At 35.4% G+C, this 22223-nt stretch overlaps 1 protein-coding gene across 6 annotated transcripts in view; it reads right to left on the bottom strand.

The window, feature by feature from the left end:
* Positions 1-19015, bottom strand: part of LOC143253834 (uncharacterized) — a 100708-nt gene extending 81693 nt beyond the window's left edge. The window contains exons 1-4 of one of the 6 annotated variants that reach the window (XM_076508258.1): positions 18599-19015; positions 15923-16030; positions 14390-14675; positions 11849-13167 (exon numbers count right to left, since the gene is read on the bottom strand). In XM_076508258.1, the coding sequence (XP_076364373.1) occupies positions 11849-13167; positions 14390-14675; positions 15923-16023 (1706 nt within the window). In that variant the 5' untranslated portion in view covers positions 16024-16030; positions 18599-19015. Of the gene's footprint in view, positions 1-11848; positions 13168-14389; positions 14676-15922; positions 16031-17747; positions 17783-18115; positions 18303-18354 lie in introns of those variants that run through there. The other 5 variants (XM_076508261.1, XM_076508259.1, XM_076508257.1 and 2 more) reach the window with 5 other exon arrangements.
* Between the last annotated feature and the right edge of the window lie 3208 nt (positions 19016-22223).

Here is a 22223-nt window from a genome sequence, read left to right as displayed (position 1 = left end):
TCTCAACCAGGCGAAGTAATTATCAACCTTCCAATCTTACCCTGCCAAGTAATTATCAACCTTCTATCTTCACCTAGCAGGTTCTTACCAAAATTCGGTCACCTGCCAGCAGGTTCTTATCAAGCTTCGGTCATCACCTAGCCAGAGTTCTTATCAAACTTCTATCATCACCTGGCAGAGTTCTTATCAAACTTCAAGTCATTACCTAGCCAAGTAATTATCAACCTTCTATCCTCACCTAGCAGAGTTCTTACCAAACTTCACTCATTACCTAGCCAAGTAATTATCAACCTTCTATCCTCACCTGTCCAAGTAATTATCAACCTTCTATCCTCACCTTGAACCAAGTAATTATCAACCTTCTATCCTCACCAAGCCAAATATTTATCAACCTTCTATCCTCACCTAGCCATATAATTATCAACCTTCTATCCTCACCTAGCCAAGTAATTATCAACCTTCTATCCTCACCTAGCAAAGTAATTATTAATCTTCTAACCTAACCTAGCAGGTTCTTGCAAACTTCAGTCATTACCTAGACTAGTAATTATCAACCTTCTATCCTCACCTAGCCAAGTAATTATCAAGCTTCATTCACTCACAGAGCAGAGATCTTATCAAACTTCAGTCACTACCTAGCCAAGTAATTATCAACCTTCTCTCCTCACCTAGCAGAGTTCTTTCAAACTTCACTCATCACCTAGCTAGCAAGTAATCATCAACCTTCTATCCTCACCTAGCCAAGTAATTATCAACCTTCTATCCTCACCTGCTAAGTAATTATCAACCTCCTATCCTCACCCTGCCAAGTATTCATCAACCTTCTATCCTCACCTAGCCAAGTTCTTTCCAAACTTCACTCATCACCTAGCCAAGTAATTATCAACCTTCTACCCTCACCTGGCCAGTAATTATCAACCTTCTATCCTCACCTAGCAGAGTAATTATCAACCTTCTATCCTCACCTAGCCAGGTAATCATCAACCATCTATCCTCACCTAGCAGAGTTCTTATCAAACTCCTATCCTCACAACCTAGCCAAGTAATTCATCAACCTTCTATTTTCACCTAGCAGAGTTCTTATCAAACTTCAGTCATTAGCCCAGCCAGTAATTATCAACCTTCTAACATCACCTAGCAGAGTTCTTACCAACCTTCAATCATCACCTAGCCAAGTAATTATCAACCTTCTATCCTCACCTAGCCAAGTAATTAATCATCAACCATCTATCCTCACCTAGCCAGAGTAATTATCAACCTTCTATCCTCACCTAGCTGAGTAATCATCAACCTTCTATCCTCACCTAGCCAGAGTAATTATCAACCTCCTATCCTCACCCTGCCATATATTCATCAACCATCTATTTTCACGCAGCAGAGTTCTTATCAAACTTCAATCATTACCTAGCGAAGTAATTATCAACCTTATATCCTCACCTCGCCAAGTAATTATCAATCTTCTCTCCTCACCTAGCCACGTAATTATCAACCTTCTATCCTCACCTAGCCATGTAATTATCAATGTTCTATCATCACCTGCAAGTAATTATCAACCTTCTATCCTCACCTAATCAAGTAATTATCAACCTTCTATCCTACCCACCCAAGAGTTATCAACCTTCTATCCTCACTAGAAGAGTTCTTACCAAACTTCAAGTCATAACCTAGCCAAAGTAATTATCAAACTTCTATCCTCACCTAGCCAAGTAATTATCAACCTTCTATCCTCACCTAGCCAAGTAATTATCAACCTTCTATCCTCACCTAGTCAAGTAATTATCAACCTTCTATCCTCACCTAGCCAAGTAATTATCAGCCTTCTATCCTCACCTAGGGCAAGTAATTATCAACGTTCTATCTTCACACAGCGAAGTAATTATCAACGTTCTATCCTCACCGAGCCAAGTAATTATCAACCATCTATCCTCTCGGAGCCAAGAAATTATCAACCTTCTATCCTCACCTCACCAAGTAATTATCAACCTTCTATCCTCACATCACCAAGTAATTATCAACCTTCTAACCTCACCTAATCAAGTAATTATCAACCTTCTACACTCACCTAGCCAAGTAATTATCGACCATCTATCCTCACCTGGCAAAGTAATTATCAACCTTCTATCTTTACCTATCCAAGTAATCATCAACCTTCTATCCTCACCTAGCCAAGTAATCATCAACAATGTATCCTCACCTGGCGAAGTAATTATCAACCTACCAAACGTACCCGGCCAAGTAATCATCAACCATCTATTTTCACCTAGCAGAGTTCTTATCAAAATTCAGTCACTACCAGCAGAGTTCTTATCAAACTTGAGTCACTAACTAGCCAAGAAATTATCAACCTTCTATCCTCACCTAGCAGAGTTCTTACCAAACTTCACTCATAACCTAGCCAAGAAATTATCAAACTTCTATCCTCACCTAGCCAAGTAATTATTAACCTTCTATCCTCACCAAGCCAAGTAATTATCAACCTTCTATCCTCACCTAGGCAAGTAATTATCAACCTTCTATCCTCACCGAGCCAAGTAATTATCAACGTTCTATCCTCACCGAGCCAAGTAATTATCAACGTTCTATCCTCACACAGCCAAGTAATTATCAACGTTCTATCCTCACCAAGCCAAGTAATTATCAATTTTCTATCCTCATCTAGCCAAGTAATCATCAACCATCTATCCTCACGCAGCAGAGTTCTTACTAAACTTCAGTCACTACATTACCTAGCCAAGTAATTATCAACCTTTTATCCTCACCTAGCAGAGATCTTACCAAACTTCAGTCATTACTTAGCAGAGATCTTACCAAACTTCAGTCATTACTTAGCCAAGTAATTATCAAACTTCTATCCTCACCTAGCCAAATAATTATCAAACTTCTATCCACACCAAGACAAGTAAATATCAACCTTCTATCCTCACCGAGCCAAGTAATTATCAACCATCTATCCTCTCGGAGCCAAGTAATTATCAACCTTCTATCCTCACCTCACCAAGTAATTATCAACCTTCTATCCTCACCTCACCAAGTAATTATCAACCTTCTAACCTCACCTAATCAAGTAATTATCAACCTTCTACACTCACCTAGCCAAGTAATTATCGACCATCTATCCTCACCTGGCAAAGTAATTATCAACCTTCTATCTTTACCTATCCAAGTAATCATCAACCTTCTATCCTCACCTAGCCAAGTAATCATCAACCTTCTATCCTCTCCTAGCCAAGTAATCATCAACCTTCTATCCTCACCTAGCCAAGTAATCATCAACCTTCTATCCTCTCCTGGCGAAGTAATTATCAACCTACCAAACTTACCCTGCCAAGTAATCATCAACAATCTATCTTCACCTAGCAGAGTTCTTATCAAAATTCAGTCACTACCAGCAGAGTTCTTATCAAACTTCAGTCACAACCTAGCCAAGTAATTATCAACTTTCTATCATCACCTAGCAGAGTTCTTACCAAACTTCAGTCATTACTAAGCCAAGTAATTATCATCCTTCTCTCATCACCTAGCAGAGTTCTTACCAAACTTCAGTCATTACCTAGCCAAGTAATTATCAACCTTCTATCCTCACCTAGCCAAGTAATTATCAACCTTCTATCCTCACCTTGACCAAGTAATTATCAAACTTCTATCCTCACCAAGCCAAATATTTATCAACCTTCTATCCTCACCTAGCCATATAATTATCAACCTTCTATCCTCACCTAGCCAAGTAATTATCAACCTTCTATCCTCACTGAGCCACGTAATTATTAATCTTCTAACCTAACCTAGCAGAGTTCTTGCCAAACTTCAGTCATTACCTAGACTAGTAATTAACAACCTTCTATCCCCACCTAGCCAAGTAATTATCAAACTTCATTCACTACAGAGCAGAGATCTTATCAAACTTCAGTCACTACCTAGCCAAGTAATTATCAACCTTCTATCCTCACCTAGCAGAGTTCTTTCCAAACTTCACTCATAACCTAGCTAAGTAATCATCAACCTTCTATCCTCACCTAGCCAAGTAATCATCAACCATGTATCCTCACCAAGCATGTAATTATCAACCTCCTATCCTCACCCTGCCAAATATTCATCAACCTTCTATCCTCACCTAGCAGAGTTCTTTCCAAACTTCACTCATAACCTAGCCAAGTAATTATCAACCTTCTAACCTCACCTGGCCAAGTAATTATCTACCTTCTATCCTCACCTATCCAAGTAATCATCAACCTTCTATCCTCACCTATCCAAGTAATCATCAACCATCTATCCTCACCTAGCCAAGTAATTATCAATCTCCTATCCTCACCCTGCCAAATATTCATCAACCATCTATTTTCACGCGGCAGAGTTCTTATCAACGCTTCAGTCATTACCTAGCCAGAGTAATTATCAACCTTCTATCCTCACCTAGCCAGTAATTATCAACCATGTATCCTCACCTATCTAAGTAATCATCAACTTTCTATCCTCACCTAGCCAAGTAATCATCAACCTTGTATCCTCACCTAGCCAGAGTGATCATCAAAAGTCTATCCTCACCTAGCAAGAGTAATCATCAACCATCAATCCTCACCTGGCCAAGTAATTATCAACCTCCTATCCTCACCTGCCATTCTTATCAAACTCATCAACCATCTATTTTCACGCAGCCAGGTTCTTATCAGGCTTCAATCATTACCTAGCGAAGTAATTATCAACCTTATATCCTCACCTCGCCAAGTAATTATCAATCTTCTCTCCTCACCTAGCCACGTAATTATCAACCTTCTATCCTCACCGAGCCATGTAATTATCAATGTTCTATCCTCACCTCGTCAAGTAATTATCAACCTTTTAACCTCACCTAATCAAGTAATTATCAACCTTCTATCCTAACCCACCCAAGTAATTATCAACCTTCTCTCCTCACCTAGAAGAGTTCTTACCAAACTTCACTCATAACCTAGCCAAGTAATTATCAAACTTCTATCCTCACCTAGCCAAGTAATTATCAAACTTCTATCCTCACCGAGCCAAGTAATTATCAACCTTCTATCCTCACCGAGTCAAGTAATTATCAACCTTCTATCGTCACCGAGCCAAGTAATTATCAACGTTCTATCCTCACCGAGCCAAGTAATTATCAACGTTCTATCCTCACACAGCCAAGTAATTATCAACGTTCTATCCTCACCTAGCCAAGTAATTATCAACCTTCTATCCTCATCTAGCCAAGTAATCATCAACCATCTATCCTCACGCAGCAGAGTTCTTACGAAACTTCAGTCATTACCTAGCCAAGTAATTATCAACCTTTTATCCTCACCTAGCAGAGATCTTACCAAACTTCAGTCATTACTTAGCCAAGTAATTATCAAACTTCTATCCTCACCTAGCCAAATAATTATCAAACTTCTATCCACACCAAGACAAGTAAATATCAACCTTCTATCCTCACCGAGCCAAGTAATTATCAACCATCTATCCTCTCGGAGCCAAGTAATTATCAACCTTCTATCCTCACCTCACCAAGTAATTATCAACCTTCTATCCTCACCTCACCAAGTAATTATCAACCTTCTAACCTCACCTAATCAAGTAATTATCAACCTTCTACACTCACCTAGCCAAGTAATTATCGACCATCTATCCTCACCTGGCAGCCAAATCTTTACCTATCCAAGTAATCATCAACCTTCTATCCTCACCTAGCCAAGTAATCATCAACCTTCTATCCTCACCTAGCCAAGTAATCATCAACCTTCTATCCTCACCTAGCCAAGTAATCATCAACCTTCTATCCTCTCCTGGCGAAGTAATTATCAACCTACCAAACTTACCCTGCCAAGCAATCATCAACAATCTATCTTCACCTAGCAGAGTTCTTATCAAAATTCAGTCACTACCAGCAGAGTTCTTATCAAACTTCAGTCACAACCTAGCCAAGTAATTATCAACTTTCTATCATCACCTAGCAGAGTTCTTACCAAACTTCAGTCATTACTAAGCCAAGTAATTATCATCCTTCTCTCATCACCTAGCAGAGTTCTTACCAAACTTCAGTCATTACCTAGCCAAGTAATTATCAACCTTCTATCCTCACCGAGCCAAGTAATTATCAACCTTCTATCCTCACCGAACCATGTAATTATCAACGTTCTATCCTCACCAAGCCAAATATTTATCAACCTTCTATCCTCACCTAGCCATATAATTATCAACCTTCTATCCTCACCTAGCCAAGTAATTATCAACCTTCTATCCTCACCGAGCCACGTAATTATTAATCTTCTAACCTAACCTAGCAGAGTTCTTGCCAAACTTCAGTCATTACCTAGACTAGTAATTAACAACCTTCTATCCCCACCTAGCCAAGTAATTATCAAACTTCATTCACTACAGAGCAGAGATCTTATCAAACTTCAGTCACTACCTAGCCAAGTAATTATCAACCTTCTCTCCTCACCTAGCAGAGTTCTTTCCAAACTTCACTCATAACCTAGCTAAGTAATCATCAACCTTCTATCCTCACCTAGCCAAGTAATCATCAACCATGTATCCTCACCTCGCCAAGTAATTATCAACCTCCTATCCTCACCCTGCCAAATATTCATCAACCTTCTATCCTCACCTAGCAGAGTTCTTATCAAACTTCACTCATAACCTAGCCAAGTAATTATCAACCTTCTAACCTCACCTGGCCAAGTAATCACCAACCATGTATCCTCACCTATCCAAGTAATCATCAACTTTCTATCCTCACCTAGCCAAGTAATCATCAACCATGTATCCTCACCTAGCCAAGTAATCATCAACCTTCTATCCTCACCTAGCCAAGTAATCATCAACCATGTATCCTCACCTAGCCAAGTAATTATCAACCTCCTATCCTCACCCTGCCATATATTCATCAACCATCTATTTTCCAGCAGAGTTCTTATCAAACTTCAGTCATTACCTGGCAGTAATTATCAACCTTCTATCCTCACCTAGCCAGAGTAATTATCAATCTTCTCTCCTCACCTAGCCACGTAATTATCAACCTTCTATCCTCACCGAGCCATGTAATTATCAATGTTCTATCCTCACCTCGTCAAGTAATTATCAACCTTTTAACCTCACCTAATCAAGTAATTATCAACCTTCTATCCTAACCCACCCAAGAAATTATCAACCTTCTCTCCTCACCTAGAAGAGTTCTTACCAAACTTCACTCATAACCTAGCCAAGAAATTATCAAACTTCTATCCTCACCTAGCCAAGTAATTATCAAACTTCTATCCTCACCGAGCCAAGTAATTATCAACCTTCTATCCTCACCGAGCCAAGTAATTATCAACCTTCTATCCTCACCGAGCCAAGTAATTATCAACGTTCTATCCTCACCGAGCCAAGTAATTATCAACCTCCTATCCTGACCTAGCCAAGTAATCATCAACCACCTATCCTCACGCAGCAGAGTTCTAATCAAACTTCAATCATTACCTAGCGAAGTAATTATCAACCTTCTATCCTCACCTAGCCAAGTAATCATCAACCTTCTATCCTCACCTAGCCAAGTAATCATCAACAATGTATCCTCACCTGGTGAAGTAATTATCAACCTACTATACTGAACCTGCCAAGTAATCATCAACCATCTATCTTGACCTGGCCAAGTAATAATCAAACTTCTATCCTCACCAAGCCAAGTATTTATCAACTTTCAATCTTCACCTAGCCAAGTAATTACCAACCTTCTATCCTAACCTAGCCAAGTATTCAACCTTCTATCCTCACCAAGCCACGTAATTATCAACATTCTATCCTCACCGAGCTAAGTAATTATCAATGTTCTATCCTCACCTAGCCAAGTAATTATCAACCTTCTATCCTCACCTAACCAAGTAATCATCAACCATCTATCCTCACCTAGCAGAGTTCTTAAACTTCAATCACAACCTAGCCAAATAATTATCAACCCTCTATCCTCACCTAGCAGAGTTCTTACCAAACTTCAGTCATTACCTAGCTAAGTAATTATCAACCTTCTATTCTCACCTAGCCATGTAATTATCAAACTTCAGTAACTACATAGCCAAGTAATTATCAACCTTCTATCCTCACCTAGCAGAGTTCTGACCAAACTTCAGTCATTACCTGGCCAAGTAATTATCAACCTTCTATCCTCACCTCGCCAAGTAATAATTAACCTTCTAACCTCACCTAATCAAGTAATTATCAACCTTCTAACCTCACCTAATCAAGTAATTATGAACCATCTAGCCTCACCTAGCCAAGTAATTATCAACCTTCTATCCTCACCTCGCCAAGTAATTATCAACCTTCTATCCTCACCTACCCAAGAAATTATCAACCTTCTATCCTCACCTGGCCAAGTAATTATCAACCTCCTATCCTCACCTGGTCAAGTAATTATCAACCTCCTAATCTCACCTAGCCAAGTAATCATCAACCATCTATCATCACCTGGCAGAGTTCTTACTAAACTTCAGTCACTACCTAGACAAGTAATTATCAACCTTCTATCATCACCTGGCAGAGTTCTTACTAAACTTCATTCACTACCTAGACAAGTAATTATCAACCTTCTATCCTCACCTAGCAGAGTTCTTATCGAAATTCAGTCACTACCAAGCAGAGTTCTTATCAAACTTCAATCATTACCTAGCCTAGGAAGCATCAAACTTCTATCCTCACATAGCCAAGTAATTATCAACCTTCTATCCTCACCTAGCTAAGTAATTATCAATCTTCTATCCTCACCTAGCAGAGTTCTTACCAAACTTCAGTCACTACCTAGCAAAGTTATTATCAACCATCTATCCTCACCTGGCCAAGTAATTATAAACTTTCTATCCTCACCTTGACAAGCAATTATCAACTTTCTATCCTCACCTCGCCAAGTAATCATCAACCTTCTATCCTCACCTCGCCAAGTAATCATCAACCTTCTATCCTCACCCAGCAGAGTTCTTATGAAAATTCAGTCAATACCAGCAGAGTTCTTATGAGACTTCAATCATTACCTAGCCAAGTAATTATCAACCTTCTCTCCTCACCTAGCCAAGTAATTAACAATCATCTATCCTCACCTGGCCAAGTAATTATCAAACTTCTATCCTCGCCTAGCAAAGTTCTTATCAAACTTCAATCATTACCTAGCCAAGTAATTATCAACCTTCTATCATCACCTAGCAGAGTTCTTACCAAACTTCAGTCATTACCTGGCCAAGTAATTATCAACCTTCTATCCTCACCTAGCCAAGTAATGATCAACCTTCTATCCTTACCTAGCCAAATAATTATTAACTTTCTATCCTCACCTAGCCAAGTAATGGTCAACCTTCTATCCTTACCTAGCCAAATAATTATCAACCTTCTATCCTCACCTAGCCAAGTATTCAACCATCTATCCTCACCTGGCCAAGTAATAATCAACCTTCTACCCTCTCCTAACAGAGTTCTCACCAAACTTCAGTCATCACCAAGCCAAGTAGTTATCAACCTTCTATCCTCACCTAGCCAAGTAATTATCAACCTTCTATCCTCGCCTAGCCAAGTAATAATCAAACTTCTATCCTCACCAAGCCAAGTATTTATCAACCTTCAATCCTCACCTAGCCAAGTAATTACCAACCTTTTATCCTAACCTAGCCAAGTATTTAACCATCTATCCTCACCTGGCCAAGTAATAATCAAACTTCTATCCTCACCAAGCCAAGTATTTATCAACTTTCAATCCTCACCTAGCCAAGTAATTACCAACCTTCTATCCTAACCTAGCCAAGTATTCAACCTTCTATCCTCACCAAGCCACGTAATTATCAACATTCTATCCTCACCGAGCTAAGTAATTATCGACGTTCTATCCTCACCGAGCCAAGTAATTATCAACCTTCTATCCTCACCTAACCAAGTAATCATCAACCATCTATCTTCACCTAGCAGAGTTCTTAAACTTCAGTCACAACCTAGCCAAATAATTATCAACCCTCTATCCTCACCTAGCAGAGTTCTTACCAAACTTCAGTCATTACCTAGCTAAGTAATTATCAACCTTCTATTCTCACCTAGCCATGTAATTATCAAACTTCAGTAACTACATAGCCAAGTAATTATCAACCTTCTATCCTCACCTAGCAGAGTTCTTACCAAACTTCAGTCATTACCTGGCCAAGTAATTATCAACCTTCTATCCTCACCTAATCAAGTAATTATCAACCTTCTAACCTCACCTAATCAAGTAATTATCAACCATCTAGCCTCACCTAGCCAAGTAATTATCAACCTTCTATCCTCACCTCGCCAAGTAATTATCAACCTTCTATCCTCACCTAGCCAAGAAATTATCAACCTTCTATCCTCACCTGGCCAAGTAATTATCAACCTCCTATCCTCACCTGGCCAAGTAATTATCAACCTCCTAATCTCACCTAGCCAAGTAATCATCAACCATCTATCATCACCTGGCAGAGTTCTTACTAAACTTCAGTCACTACCTAGACAAGTAATTATCAACCTTCTATCCTCACCTAGCAGAGTTCTTATCAAACTTCAGTCACTACCTAGCCAAGTAATTATCAACCTTCTATCATCACCTGGCAGAGTTCTTACTAAACTTCATTCACTACCTAGACAAGTAATTATCAACCTTCTATCCTCACCTAGCAGAGTTCTTATCAAACTTCAATCATTACCTGGCCAAGTAATTATAAACTTTCTATCCTCACCTTGACAAGCAATTATCAACTTTCTATCCTCACCTCGCCAAGTAATCATCAACCTTCTATCCTCACCTAGCCAAGTAATCATCAACCTTCTATCCTCACCCAGCAGAGTTCTTATGAAAATTCAGTCAATACCAGCAGAGTTCTTATGAAACTTCAATCATTACCTAGCCAAGTAATTATCAACCTTCTCTCCTCACCTAGCCAAGTAATTAACAATCATCTATCCTCACCTGGCCAAGTAATTATCAACCTTCTATCCTCACCTTGCCAAGTAATCATCAACCATTTATCCTCACCTAGCAGAGTTCTTATCAAACTTCAGTCACAACCTACCCAAGTTATTATCAACCTTCTCTCCTCACCTAGCCAAATAATTATCAACTTTCTATCCTCACCTAGAAGAATACTTATCAATCTTCAGTCAGTACCTAGCCAAGTTATTTTCAACCTTCTCTACTCACCTAGCCGAGTAATTATCAAACTTCAATCATTACCTAGCCAAGTAAGCATCAACCTTCTATCCTCACCTAGCAGAGTTTTTATCAAACTTCAGTCACAACCTTGCCAAATAATTATCTACCTTCTATCCTCACATAGCAGAGTTCTTACCAAACTTCAGTCACTACCTTGCCATGTAATTATCAACTTTCTATCCTCACCAAGTAGAGTTCTTGTCAAACTTCAATCATTACCTAGCCAAGTAGTTATTAACCTTCTATCCTCACCTTGCAGAGTTCTTATCAAATTGCAGTCACTACCTATCCATGTAATTTTCAACCTTCTATCCTAACCTAGCAGAGTTCTTATCAAACTTCAGTCATTACCTAGCCAAGTAATTATCGACCTTCTATCCACACCCAGCAGAGTTCTTGTCACACTTGTATCCTCACCTAGCCAGGTTCTTGTCAACCTTCTATCCTCAAGCAGCAGAGATTTATCAGACTTCAGTCACTACCTAGCAGAGTTCTTATCAAACTTTTATCCTTACCTAGCATAGTTTTTACCAAGCTTGTATCCTCACTCAGCATAGTTTTTATCAAACTTGTATACTCATCTATTTATATACTATTTTGATTGAATACAAATACAAGAAGTTTAGAGATTATATGACATGAAGCTAATTTAAGCAGTACCTTGTTGGAGGAGAGGACTCTTTCTGGGTTTCTGGAGAAGTTGGTGTTGGATAACTTCCAGAACCTGTTTTCAACTGTTGAAGAGCAGTCAATAAATGCTCCAGTACATCTTTTTGTTGTGCAGAATGGCCTCCTTCAGTTACAAGTGGTTGTTGTAGTACAGAAGTAGCTCCTTCTGAACTAACTGGCTGTGAAGACAAGTAACCAGTTCCTGCAGTAACAACTGGCTGTCCATGTGTCAAACAAGTAGGTAATCCCATTCTTCCATTACCAACTGTTTGTCCAGATGTTAAAGGACCAGTTAATCCTGTTCCTCCAATACCCACTGGTTGTCCAGATGTCAAAGAACCTACAGTAGCCATTGGTTGTCCAGATGGTAAAGGACCAGCTAATCCTGTTCCTCCAATACCCACTGGTTGTCCAGATGTCAAAGATCCTACAGGCCCTCCAGCAACAAATGGTTGTCTTGGTGTAAAAGGACCAAGGAATTCAGTTCTTCCGCTAACAGATAGATTTGTTGGTGATATAGAACTTGTTAAAGTAACTCCTCCAGATGTTAATGAGCCAGGAGCAAAGATACGCTCTGGGATGGAACTTGTCATTCCATTGGCAAGTGGTTGTCCTGAAAACAAAAAGTTAGACAATCCTACACCTCCTGCAGCTGGATGTTGTCCAGATGATATAGTACCAGATAAGGCAGATCCTTCAGTGACAAGTTGTTGTTGTTCTTGAAGAAAAGGACTAGTTAATCCAGCTCCTCCAACACCTAGTGGTTGTCCTGTTGACAAAGAATCTGTTATGTTAGGTCTTGCAGAAGCATATTGTTGTCCTGAGAGATAGCTATCTAACCCTGCTCCTGCTGTAGTGACCGATAATCCTGATGGTAGTGAATATGTAGGAAGTGTTCCTTTGGTTGCAACTGACTGTCCCTGTAACAAGGAATAAAGCATTTCAACATTATTCATAGTAGTAGGAACAGAGGCTGGGTTGTTGTGAAGAGCAGAAAACAGTAGATTCAAATCATTTGTTCCCCTCGGAATACCATGAGTAAAATTCATTGTACCTGGTGGTGTTGAGGAGTGAACATTTGGGGAAAATACTGAAGTCGATCCAGTCGGATTCCCAACAGGCATGCTTGGCTGTTGGAGCTTCTGGACAAAACCTTTCAAGGCTCCAGCTCTGTCACTCAATGGAACTTCCAAACTTTTCAGTCTTTGTTCCATAGTAGGCAGCACCATGCAGTTCTTGATGTCCGCAAGTTTAGTCTGAATTTGTAGTCCATATAACCACATGCTGGTCTTGCTTTTCAAGGACGTTAACTAGATATATGTGTAACTATGATTAAAACTGTATAAAAATGCAAGCACATACAAAAATAATACCCAACAAGTTCTTGCTTAGTGAAAAAAATGTATAAATACAGCACTGGTAATATGTAATCAGAACACGTGTTCTTTAGGGCATAAACATCTTCATAAAACTTGTCTCCAATTTGTTACAATTATCGATTAATCATAATTTTGTAATTAATATAGTTATTTAGGAAAAAAAATGTAACTCAAAGTTATTTAATACATAAAAAAGAAAACTATTACATAACTAGATTTGGATTAAGAAGAAATGTCACTAAGTTAAACTATCCCCCCCAAAATGTATATATATATATATATTTTTATATATATATATTTTTTTTTTTTGCACCCATGTGAAATTCTACAACACTTCAACACATAAATAGGGTTTCCAGTGCATTTTATGCCATTTGTTAAAAAAAAAAAAAGCCTTTTTGTGATAAAGTTCAAATTAACTTCTACTTGTTTAACAAAAAATAAATATATATATATAGTTCCTAAGAATCATTTAAAGAACTTAAACACAAATAATTATTCTTAGTTTAAAATTTTTAAACTATTTTTATTATCTTCACAATGTATATACAAAAGTTTTGGAATAATGAAACCCACTTAATTGATTCTCTGCTGGGTATGCAAGTAATTATTTTTTTAATGATCATTTGAAAGATCACAGCTTGAACAACCACGAAAACATTCCTGAACAGCTGGCTTGGACAATTATCTCCATTTTTCACATTTACAGCCTGATTACTTCACTGAAACCACATTTTCTGCTGCATTTGTAGCAATAAACCTAAACATGTATTTAGCCCCTCAGCAATTTTAAAATCTATTTTTATATCTTTTGTAACACATGTAAGTTAAAACTTATTATAACTTAATCCATTACGGTTTGAAGTAATTTTTTTATTAAAATGTATCTTTTTTTTTTTTTTAAATCATGTATGACTTCTTTTATTGCAACCCTTGAAAACAGGTTAAAGGTTTTCTTTAATAAATTACAGGAAAATATATTTCTGCATAAACACTTTTAGGTCTCATTCACAGAGAAAAGTTTCTAGCAAATTCCATAGACTTCATATTTGGCAAAAATGAAACAATTTCAACTTTTCACAACTCTACCATCAACAACTTTAAATCAAATGACACCGTAAGCAGCCATATATAAATTTGTGTTGTTTCATACCTTCAAACAGCATTCACTTGGAGGTGATCGTAAAGAAACGTCAATACGAAACACCACCATCCCATCCACTTCGTCTATAAGACGGCTACGAACAGTCTCCAGGTATTCCCCATGTCGGCCGTAAACTTCAGCCATCTTGGCCTCACAGAGAATGCAAATGGCATGTATCATGTGGGTGGGAGGACAAGAGACAAAGAGCTGACATCCTGGAACTATGTGGTCATCAGAGGTCGGAGGTTGGAGTAGAACACAGTTGTCTGGAGTAATCTCTTCTTCCAAGTCAGGACTAGAGGTTGAAAGATCCTATATTTTATTGTCTATGATTTTGGTTCTATCAAACTCAAAACCTGGAATCTCAGCTTAAAGTGAAAAATCTGTAATTTTTAATGATGAGAAACCAACTTGAAATAAAAATGTACCTCACAATGGCTGATATGGGTATTAACACTTTTACTAATAAAGCAGAGAACAATGTTTTGACCTTCCTAAGTCAATTTCTTCATATAAAAATCACATCAATTTGTAAAACTTTTCTGCTTGTTTTCAATAATATTTAGAGGTGGGTGAGAGCCAACCATGATAGGCTGAAAGGCCTTCTATCACCTTTTTTTTTTTCTTGTATCTTTGTGCTATGCATTTTTATGTTGGTCCAGATACATTTCTTAGTACTTAACATTTCTCCATCTCATATGAACGTTCTAAAATTACACTTGTTTTTAATCTAAGTGAACATGAATTTTTTATCTCTGAAACACATAAAAAAGCTATATCTTGAAAGATGACGACTGAAGACATTTTGTTCACATAATTAGATATAAACCTATAATCAGAATATTTATTAAACCTTAATTTGAACACTCAAGAAAATTAATTTTTTTATCCACATAGATATTTAGAAAAGAGTAAATTGCACTTATTGGCTATTAAAAGCACAAAAGCTAACATACAGTTAGTATTTTGAACCATGTATCATTGTCACCATCAAAATTAATACAAAAATCAAAGAAAATACTACACTAAATGTGAATTAATTTTATAACTGAATATTATAAAAATCTAAATTAGTATTAAATGTTTAGTCTAGCACCAATAATCCAATACGTTTTTATTTACATTTCTTTGTTAAACCTGAAAAAAAATGCATATATCTAGTTTTGAATTAGCCATTTGTAGAATAATATTTCTTTCAGTACAGAATTTCATCTGTAACAATAAACATGTAACAACCAGGATATGAAATATGAAGTTCTATTCCTAAAATCAATACAAAATTTAAGACAGCACAAAAGGAACATAAATATATTGTCATATAAAACAGTTTAGATTTCTTAACATGTCAAGACTAAGCTCCTAAGTGAGACCAAACAGGTTTTCCTTAACTCTGAATCACAAGCATGAGCCAGAAAATAATTTATGTCATTTCAAGATATAAATTTTAAGAGTCATAAAACACCTGATGCATTTGAAAATATGTGAGCCATACACAACATATAAAAACTTCATCTAATACTGATAGAAGGTTAGTACTAGCACCTATCTGTTCCAAATGTCCAGCTCACTGCTTCTGTTATTGACCTGTTACCTTCAACCTCCCACGTACAGTGAACACTGAACTGCTCAGCATGGGTGGCCATTCTGAAACTAAACAATTAACAAATGTTTAGAGAATGATTAATTTCTTGGTGTATTTTGTTATGTATTCAATCTGAGATCATTTTCAGATCTTATCAAATTAATTTATCAAGCAACTATATATATTTTAAATAAACATAGAAAGATGTGTGTGGGTGTATATATATATTAAATAAACATAGAAAGATGTGTGTGGGTGTGTGTGTATATGTATATATATATATTAAATAAACAGAAAAATGTCTGTATATACATTCCTTAGATTAGTTGGCACCTTCTATAATACAAAAAATAAAAAAATTGCAGGTTTTTGTTGCAATTCTCAAAACTTGTGATGGATTTTGATACTGTTTGTTTTATGAAGGTTTTTATAAACCAAGAAACAATGTCATGACATTTTATATGACGTTTTAAATCAAAACAATACCTAAACTCACTCACTCACAGATTTTTACTTACAAATTATTCTGGTATTAATAATAAAAACTTTTGAAGGTACTTCAAGCATTAGTCTATGGAATAGAAATTAAAATACACAAATTAAGTTCAGGCAGAGCTTGGCTATTCACTCAATTACCTATCACCACTGATTAGCATCAAGTAAAAATATAGTTTATAATTAAATTGATTAATGTGACAAAAAAAACAAGTAATTGAAATTAATATTTTCAATTATTACCCAACTAACTAAAGTACTCCCATTATTATTTTCCATTGATTCATGGTTGTTCAATCTAATCATTGGGAGTTCTGTTTTGGGAAAACAATCGACTAATCAAGGCTAGTGTTTCCTATCATTACTATATCCAATTATCCAACTATCCAAGTCTCGTGATGATATTCAGTTATCATTTTCAACCAATCACCCAGCTCTTGTATTAGGTACAAGAACACTGAAGACAAAAATTAACTATTACAAAGATAATATTATTATATCAGAGAACTAGGAATTCCACACATAAATAATCAACTTCAATATAGTTATGATTATTCATTTTTATGAATTTATGGGCTATTTCTATATCACACTACAACTAACAAGACCCGGTAATTTGTAATAAATGGCAAACAGTAAGGTAACAAAAATCATTGCAGTAAATGAATTAAAGTCAGACTTATTTTCAAACAGAATTATATTTGTTTTACAACTTGACCAACCAAAAGAACTACTAATCCAAGTTTTTGAAAACGTTTTTCATGTCAATCAAACAGGATGATTTAATTTTAACTTGCAAGAATCAGATAGAAAAGTTATTCTGTGAGAATTGTATGTAATGAATAACTTTTTTCCTAATGTAACTAGTTTATTAAGCAACATTAAGCTGGTTGATATAAAGATTTCAGTCCTATTTGATCCAGGTATTTTCTGTGCAGTTGTTTCCACTATAACAATCTTCAAAACATGGTCATATTGCCATTTTGAAACACTAAAGTTTCATAGACATTTGTTACATATTCAAAAGGCTTAAATAAATGTGAATGATTAATCTTCATATAAATTTTGGTTCTTTTCTTTTACCATTTCTAATTTATCTTTCAACCAGGTAATAACATCAATTTTAGTGAACCTAATGCATGAAAAGTTTACACCTCAAGACAGCATACTTCTCATTTTATTAAACAGAACTATTTTCACATCTCAATACTTTGTAAAAAGACTTCATAATAATTTAATAAATAATTCTGATAAGTTATCTTACCAATCAAAATTTAAATTATAAAATACCTGATGTCAATGCTATGCATTGTGTTGGGACTTTTCAATTCTACACAATTCCCTCTTAAAGTTAAGAATATACAAGGGTAATAATTGTATGTAAATTCTAGTAACAAAATAAAAAGTTCATAAACGTTCATTGTTCAAAAGTAACATTTCCAGTAAATATTATATAATTATACAATAATTAAGTAATATTTAAACACAATAATTATTCAAATTGTAAAATATTAATTTATGTATAAGGTTCTTATTAACTACCATCAATCAAAATAATGATTTATATTGGCAATTTTTAGAACTACAGTAATAACAATAATGCTGTTAAACTTGAAATGAAAATCTAAGGTAAGTTTAAATTGTTTTATAAAACATACCAAAACATAATTATTTATTGAAGTAAGCTGAATGATGCGATAATATTAACTTTCAAAACTGTTATTATATCAACAAAAAAATTAACACAGCTTTGTGCTTACACTTTAAAATGCAATGTAGTTTAATAAATGTTAAATTTACTATTACTTGGCCTTATTACTATTAAACATAAAATTATAAATATCAAATGGGAGTTAAGTATTTCAAATAATGTGAACATTTTATTTTTTACACAAACCTTTAAAAAACTAAACGGTTTCCAGCTCCTTAAATCAATATTACTACCATAAATTATCTAGAAATACTAATAATAATATTTTTTTTACATTTAGAAAAAATTAAAAAAAGTGTTGCTATGAATTTATCGCTTACAATTTTAAAACAAATAAAAATAAATAAATAATATTGTACGATACTAAATGACTAAGCCATTGTATCTGCATTAAATTAAAAGGGCTAAATATAACAGTTCGAAAACTAACCCACAATTGCAAGAAAATCATGGATAGTGCTACAGTTAAAAAAATAAAAAACTATGACACATAATTAAATTTCACTTTTCTTCAACCACGTGCTCTTGGACATTAGTAATATTAGATTATAAAGGATTGAAGATCGAAGCGTTATGCCTAGGATGATACAACTATCTGCAAAGTCATGATCCATATAAAGTTATTGAGGGCAAATGTTACATGATACGCAACATTCTTAACATAGATCTGAGCCGTGATGGCATCTTTCCATATTCGTTTCATCTACCCCGGGTACAAGCTGGCGAAAATAGTAAAGCGTTAGAATTTCATTAATTGAAGTACGCACATGAAAAATAAAAATATAATAAAAGAGAGATAGTACCACGTTTACAAATTGACATGTGTCTTGCGCTTATTCGATCTCCAGTAATATTAATTTTATGAACTTTTAATATCTGTGCATACAAATACAGATTTGTTGTTTTTTCAATATGTTAAAATGTCATTACACTGACAAACAAACCTAACATATACATTCATACAATATCAATATATGAAATTATAAATCATTCACATAGTTGAACTGTACCAGTAGAGTGGTGGTTGTAATGCTGTGTTAATTGCTTGTGTTTCAACTTGTGTCATAAAAATATTGGCTAGAACTGGTGATACTGGATTGCCCATGCGTAGGCCATTTGTTTGTATATAGTTGTGGTTGTTGAACATGAAGTTGGTACAGATATGTAGATAACACGGTTGCGGGATTCAGATCAAGAGAACACACACTTAATTTTTTCAATCACATTAATTCTAAACATCCCAACATTAACTTCACATGTGAACAAGAAGAAAGCAATCAAATATCATTTCTTAACCTCAAAAGTACAAGAACCGACACACAATTTAAAACAGAAATCCACCGAAAAATCACCTATACTGGACTATACATTCCTTGGGACTCAGCACATGAAACAAAACAAAAACTCAACATATTAAGAAACGAAATAAACACAGCCATAAAACTATGCTCACCAGATAAAATTAACGATGAATTAGACAAAATAAAACAATACTTTATCAACATCAATAAGATTTCTCCACAAACCATATAAAACATTATACGCACACAACTAGACAGAAAGCAAAAGCAATCAACAAAAGTAAATACATCTCACGAATCAAAAAATCACGAAACCATATACTGCTGCATACCATATATTCCCGATATCAGCAGAAAAATAACCAACATTTGGCAAAAACTAGTAACAAAATATGACATTCCAGTTAATACCAAATTTATTCAAAAACCAGTTACAAAACTGAGGTCTATACTATGTAAGCACTGCACTGACAAACACCACACCAACATTATTTATAAAACACAATGTGATAACTGCCACGACTTCTATATTGGAGAAACAAGTAAAAAATTGAAACCAGATTCAAAGAACATAAAAAGTCACCTTCACGCGTTTTCGAACACTGCAAGTCAAATAAACACAGCATAACCATAGAAAACACTCAAATACTAAATAAAGAAACAAACATAAACAAACGCAAAATTATAGAAGCCGTACTTATACAACAACTTAAACCAAAAATAAACCAATACAAAGGAACACCTTTATACCTATATTAAAAATAATAAAATAAATAATGTAAAAATATATATTCAAACATCTAACACCGCCCTTTACATTCCCTTTACATTCAGTTACACAACCCCTTTCAAACATGTGGTCAACTTCCAGTCAGTTACCTCTTTCTTTCTTTGTAAACCTGACGATGATCGTTGTTTGCTCCTCTACGTAAAATATTTTCTCAACCCAAACGAGCCGTTTTTACACATATAAGCAAAAACTCTGTTGTACAGTGTAATTGAAGACACTTTTAGATGTGTTTTGTGTGATGCATAAGGCAATTATATTTTTGATATATTTATTTCTTTATTGCTAACTACAAAATTACGTAATGGGCTATCCGTGGTGTACTTACCCCAGGTATCGAAATTCGGCGTTCAGCATTAAAAACCGTTATAGTTATTGTTGAGCCACCGGAGGTATTTTGGTTATAATATTTACAACTAAAGAAATTTCAATGCGCAGTGATAACAATACTGCCATCGGATACGTGATGTCTTTATTGAATAATCTGGATTTCAGTTTATCTAACGTACAATGATTGATAAGTTCATTTATTTGTGGAATCAGAAATCAATGTTATTTATGTTTTATATATTTCTGCACAACATATCCACTTTTAAAACCATAGATTTAGCTGTTGTACCGTGGGTTATAAAAGTTATGTTTTACGATTTTATATCAAATAGAAAAACAAATGCATGATTATCCAAGTCTACATAGTTTTGCATTAACATATTTAATTCACATCAACTAGCAAAAAAAATCAAACAAGAAACTTATAATTTGTATCATATCATACAGTCGACCCTACTAACTTTTTTACAGCTTTCGACAACCTTGACGGAATTTATGAATTTTTATCTAATCTAAATCAGAAACACACAAACATGATCTTTATGATAGGAAAAAAAGGATGATAAACACCAGGCTTCTCAACTTTCTTATGTCATGAGAGCATTCCTTCATGACGGGCCTGGCATGGCCAAGCGCGTAAGGCGTGCGACTCGTAATCCGAGGGTCGCGGGTTCGCGCCCGCGTCGCGCTAAACATGCTCGACCTCCCAGCCGTGGGGGCGTATAATGTAACGGTCAATCTCACTTTTCGTTGGTAAAAGAGTAGCCCAAAAGTTGGCGGTGGGTGGTGATGACTAGCTGCCTTCCCTCTAGTCTTACATTGCTAAATTAGGGACGGCTAGCACAGATAGCTCTCGAGTAGCTTTGTGCGAAATTCCAAAACAAACAAACGTTTAACAGAATATGTTTGTTGTTAAGCAAAAGGTTACACAAAATGCTTTGGTGCTGCGTCTGTACTATCGAAATCTGGTTTTTTAGTATTTTAAGCCTTTACAATTACTGTTGAGTCGTTGTGGTGTTAATTTCCATGCTAGAATTTACAGATTGCAAAATATTTTATACTGGAAAGATTAACAAAAAAAAACTGCTATATACGTGTTTCCAGAAATAGTTAAGTTGAAGATTTAAACTTTGGACCTTGTGTTTCGCGTCTCACAAGCCAATTTGTTAATCTGAAGATGACCTAAGAAGGTCGAAACGTTGTTCTCTGCTTTATTTTAGTAAAAGTGTTAATACCCACACCAGCCGTCCTGAGATACAGATGTTTAAGTTTTTCAATATAATGTTTGTTGAAAAATAAAAATGCAAAAATATGACATTATTTAATCTTTATCTTAAATGATACTATGAGTCGATGTATTTTCATGTCCACTTTGAATAAAGGATAAGTTTTTAGGTATTCATAAAACACAGATACTGGAATTGTCAAATTGAAATAAATCGAACTCACACACTAAAGAATGACTTATATATATGTGGTAAAAACGTATGAAAAATATCCCGCTTTTTCAATAATAAATAATTTTCAATTAAATTATGTATCGAATTTATCAATTAAATGCCACAAAATATATGTGTAAATCAATTAAACTAACGAAATTATATATTTTTTCCAAGTTTATGTTCTTTATTATCTCG

This window comes from Tachypleus tridentatus, chromosome 6 (assembly GCF_004210375.1).
Source record: "Tachypleus tridentatus isolate NWPU-2018 chromosome 6, ASM421037v1, whole genome shotgun sequence".
Lineage (NCBI taxonomy): Eukaryota > Metazoa > Arthropoda > Merostomata > Xiphosura > Limulidae > Tachypleus > Tachypleus tridentatus.
This window is presented reverse-complemented; position numbering and strand designations above follow the sequence as displayed.